The sequence below is a fragment of the Centropristis striata genome, chromosome 1 (assembly GCF_030273125.1).
Source record: "Centropristis striata isolate RG_2023a ecotype Rhode Island chromosome 1, C.striata_1.0, whole genome shotgun sequence".
NCBI lineage: Eukaryota > Metazoa > Chordata > Actinopteri > Perciformes > Serranidae > Centropristis > Centropristis striata.
Genome location: NC_081517.1, coordinates 17,151,718 through 17,156,772, shown reverse-complemented (window position 1 = coordinate 17,156,772; position 5,055 = coordinate 17,151,718). Strand labels below are relative to the sequence as shown.

At 38.6% G+C, this 5,055-nt stretch overlaps 1 protein-coding gene across 1 annotated transcript; it reads left to right on the top strand.

The window, feature by feature from the left end:
- The first annotated feature begins 292 nt into the window (after positions 1-292).
- On the top strand, positions 293-4,727 carry LOC131974634 (dynein axonemal light chain 4). Its single transcript, XM_059337034.1, has 4 exons — positions 293-420; positions 1,623-1,702; positions 3,369-3,452; positions 3,641-4,727. Exons 2-4 carry the CDS (start codon positions 1,631-1,633, stop codon positions 3,803-3,805), a joined length of 321 nt encoding a protein of 106 aa, XP_059193017.1. The 5' UTR covers positions 293-420; positions 1,623-1,630; the 3' UTR covers positions 3,806-4,727.
- The last annotated feature ends 328 nt before the right edge of the window (positions 4,728-5,055 follow it).

Here is a 5,055-nt window from a genome sequence, read left to right as displayed (position 1 = left end):
TGATGTTGGCAAAATAATGATAGAAAATAATAATAATAATAATATTAATAATGAAAATACTACTAATACTACTGCTATTTTTTTTAAATAATAATAATAATAATAATAACAATACTACAATAACAAAATCAAAATTATTATTATAATTTATATATATACACACGTATTAAAAATCTATTCTATCTAATCTATTGTGCTCTCTTGTTTAATTAAAATAAATAATAATAGTATCGCATAATGATTACAATCTTGTTTAGACAGATAGACTTTTTCTGTTGATTGACAGGCTCTGAACCAATAGGGAAGAGGCTAAACTGTAGTAGGCGGGGCGTCCCCTGTACGGACATCCGTTGTTTAAAATGTCTCCTTAACAACCGAACTGGGAGTCAACAGCAGAAGTTTTTGGTGGAGAAACGCCTCGTAAGTAACTCACCTCCAGCTTTATATTCACCTCTTGTCACTCCGCATTTATTTACAGTCACATGTACGTTGTTACACGCATTATTACGACTGTGAATTTGATATATTTGAGGGTAGAAAACACCAACCGGTAGCATCAGCTGTTTGCTATCACACAAGCTAAGCTAATTAGCCTGCTAGTAAAAGCTTGTTCGTTAGTTACGGTTGCTAACTTGAAACAGCTGGATAACGTTATCCAAACAAACCGTTACCTACCAATGTCTTCTAAAGGAGAAACCGCATTTTCTGCTTTTAACCACGATGACATAGTTCTTGTAGCTAGCTAGCAGTGGCTAGGTGGTTTTTAGCAAGGCAACCACAGTTGGGTCATGTTACAGAGTGTTGTTAGCTACAGATGTGAGCTGGCTCCTGGGTTGTCCGTGTCAATGCATTTATTAACGCCCTTAGTTGACCTTTTATATTTAGGTTTCGTTTTGATAACATGTAGAATATCGACACACCGTTAAAATAGTCGCCAAAGTCATTTTTTGTCAAAATTGTTTTGTTTTTTCCTAAATCATCTCCTCATGACGCCGGCCACCTATGGTAAAATCCCCTACACCCTCAGTTGATCAGATCACGTGGTTTTACCCCTTTAAGATCATCACTTCTTTGACAGTTTGCCACATTCATAGGCATCAGATAAGAACCCAGCAAAGAAGAGCTAGAGGGTGATTGTTTAGTTGTCAGTTTAGTTTATCAGTGTTTTATTGTTGACACTAATATTGGTAACATTTTATTCTAAGGTGTCTACATAAGAGTGACATGAGCGTGTCATAAACATTACATGGGATGTGTCATGAACATTAATGACACCTTGCCGTAACATTAATGCTCATGATACTTGTCATGTCATGTTTCTGACAGGCTTGTGTGACTCTTATGTAGACACCTTCAAAATAAAGTGTTACCATATCTTGCTTAAGTCACAAAGGCATGTTCAAAAAAATTTCCATCAAAAAGTCATTTATTTCTCACAAGTTACATAATTTACACACAGTGTTATTACTATGCCAATAGCCATCCTTTGTTCCTTTTTGAGTGAAATAATCAATAAATGTCATATGTTACACTTTTGGTGAAGTTTTTTGTGTTTCTTGCAAAACTTGAAGAAATGAGTTTGGCAGTTATTTTAACAGGGTGACGAAATGTCCTTTTTGCAGGAGTCGGAATGGCTGGGACTGGCGAGGGAAAGAAAGAAGAGGCCGACTACAAGAGACTGCACAGCTTCCCTCTCATCAGGGTAAGGAGAGAAGAAGGACAGTGCCTCTGGATACAGGACACAAACAACTGCTCATTGTGCAATGACAGCCATATTAATGACATTTAGATTGTATACTTTAGCTGTCTAGGCTGTGGTGTAGTAGGTATAGCTGTGTAGTAATAGCATGCTACAAATGAACAGTCTACATTGTGTTTGCGTAAGTGTTATTAAGTAACATTGCTGGTGCAGACACTTGTTATAACAATTATAGATTACTGCAACTCCCTATAGGGCTGCACAATCAATCAAATTTTAATCATGATCACGATTTTGGCCGCCACGATTAAATTAACCTGATCGTCGGCGATATTTCCATTTTAAAATGCAGCCCTCTTGCATCTCTAATCAAGCACTTTCTACACCAGTAGCCCACCAACCACCAGGGGGCAAACGCATAGTTAAGGTTTCATGTAGCTGCCTAAATAAATAGCGAGCACTAAGCAGGATGTGATGTAGTACTCTACACGACAACAACACACGCCATTTGTAAAAGCTGGTGAAGCAGTGTTGCCAACTTAGCGACTTTGTTGGTATATTTTAGAGACTTTTTCCCCTTAGCGACTATTTTTCAAAAAAGCGACCTCTGTTTGTTTACAACAAACACCGGACATTCTGTGCACACACTAAAATCTGTTCCTATTGTTTGTTTAAAAGTAGTGCAATAAAAATGCAAATGTTTTCCCTAACACGATGAATAATCGTGATTACAATATTGATCAAAATAATCGTGATTATCATTTTGGCCATAATCGTGCAGCCCTAATTTCCTGCATGTGCTTTGAAGCCTCTGCAGATGGTCCAGCACGTCACCCTCCTGCTCGTATCCCTGCAATGGCTCCCAGTTGTCTCCCCACATGAAATTCAAAACCCTGACACTTGCCTACATAGCGAGCAACTAGAACTGCTCCTGCTACTGAACACCTTTACACATAATGTACCTTGATGATGTGGAATGAATATAAGATGGGAAGGGGGGAAATTGGACTCAAACTTAACCCATGGCACTTACTCATAGGTTGTCTTCTGACTAGATCTTTGCTTGTGCTGTATGTACTCTCAGATGTACATCGCTTTTTCTAAAAGTGTCTGTTAAATGAAATTGTAACATTGTAACAGTTTTACGCAACTGGGCTTATGGAGATTACGTTGTGTGCTGACCCCAAAAAGCAACCAAGTTCACAAGTTAATGCAATCATGATGTGTAGCTTCAATCCATGAGAGTATGTGCACTCTACAGACTATGTGGATAACAGTGTCCGTCATAAGCCATGGTTTTATCATAAACTGGGAAACATGTTGCTTTGAGGTGTCAACATGCATCACAAAAGCAGCAATTTTGTCACATTTGCCTTGTGAATTAGTATATCTGACTTTGTTTGTATGATGCATTAAGTGTGTGCTACAGGTATCAAGGGACTAAACATGTCTTATGAGTGTTACACTTTACACATGTGATTGCAGCATGCAGCGAAAGTTTTGCTTTAACTGTTTGAAGCATGTCTGAATCTCTGAAATGGTTTTAATATCCAAAGCTGGAGTCAGTGTTTTATACTTGTTTATCCATAGTTCAATCACTTACTTGTTTGTAATAAGACAGATCGGTTCAGACAGGAAATGTAGACCCTATACATGTTTTTGTTCTCAGCATACAGACATGCCTGAAGAAATGAGGGTTGAGACCATGGAGCTTTGTGTGACAGCCTGTGAAAAGTTTGCCACCAACAATGAGGTAAGTGTGTATTGTCAGAAAATGATCATTAACATTCTGTGTCTATAGTTATATCTTCTATTGTAGAACTACTGACACTGTATTGTGTATTGGTATTTGCTTTTTAAAGAGTATTATATTTAATTTCATAAATTATGCTTATAATCATTGGTTAATGTTTATTTTTCCAACTTTTGTTTCTTCCCCAGAGTGCAGCGAAGATGATCAAAGAGTCCATGGACAAGAAGTTTGGCAGCTCGTGGCACGTGGTGATCGGTGAAGGCTTCGGCTTTGAGGTCACACACGAGGTGAAAAACCTGCTCTACATGTTCTTCGGAGGAAGTCTGGCCGTGTGTGTGTGGAAGTGCTCGTAGCCCCTCCTCGCTGTCCCTCCTCCCCTCTGACGTGGTCACGGGATTGGGAATGAACACCAGCTACCAGCCAGATGCTGGTTACCTTTGTGTTGCGGCAGGTTAGTTTGTCCACACTACCAGCCACTGTGGAAGATAATAAACCATCGTTTGGAGATCTTGTCCAGTTTTAAAAATGTAGTTGGCAGGGAAAATAGTCGAAAGGGAATTTTGATTGCAACAGTCTAGTCTACTTGACTAAAAGGCATAAAAATAGCTTTCTGCCTTGTCTGTCACTTTCCTTTTCCTCTTTGTTTTAAACCCTCCGTCCGTCTCTGAAGCTGTATCCATGGTTCTGATTATTTGTGAGCGTGCATGGGCAAGTAAGTTCAACTTTTACAAACAATACAGCCAGCCAGGGTCTCCAAAATCCTTTATCCTCATTCCTCTTCAGGGAGTGCGTGTGCGCGTGACTGAGTTTATATGTTTGTGTGTGCTGGACACACACTGTTTTTTTAAAATAACATTTCATCGTCGCCTCCCTCAGCAGTTTGTACAACACTAAACTGTCCACACCATCCGTGACTTTTCACAACTGTCTTTCTCTCTCTTTCTCTCCAACCGCACTAGTCTTTCAATAAAATTTGTAATATTTTTTATGTGTACATATTTTGATGCGACTTGAAGAACTTCTTTTTAAAGACCAGTGTCATCTTCTTACAACTGAAGGCTCAGAGTCTCCAGAGCCAAATAACACTAAACACGATCCGCCTTTTCTCCTTGTAAAGGTGTTTGTAATAATCCCTTATGATATCACCCCGCTGGGCGATATTAAAAATGTGATTGTTTTCATGTTGATGCCAGTTTTAATGATCCAGTGCAATGGACCATTTTGTGTGAATTGACCTGATTGTACAATAAACTCTGAAATGTGGTGAAATGGGAACTTTCGCCTTTGTTCTCTACAACATTTGTTAGTGGCTGAAGTGTTATGACGATGATTATATTTCAGGCAAGCATTTAAGTTAAATTTATCATAAGCAAATTCTGTTTTTATGATTCCAGCAGGCAAACTATAATGGCTGCAGAGACAAGAGAGAGCAACTTGGAATGGGTAGAAAGAGTTGGATTTGTCTTTATGTTCTTCACACAGAGGAATAACATGCCAGCAGCTGATTTTACAAGCTTTTTTAAAAACAAGATGTAAACAGAGGAGCAAACTAACAGAGATGCTATGAAAAAATACCTGACAAGGGTTTATTTTTTATAAGGGA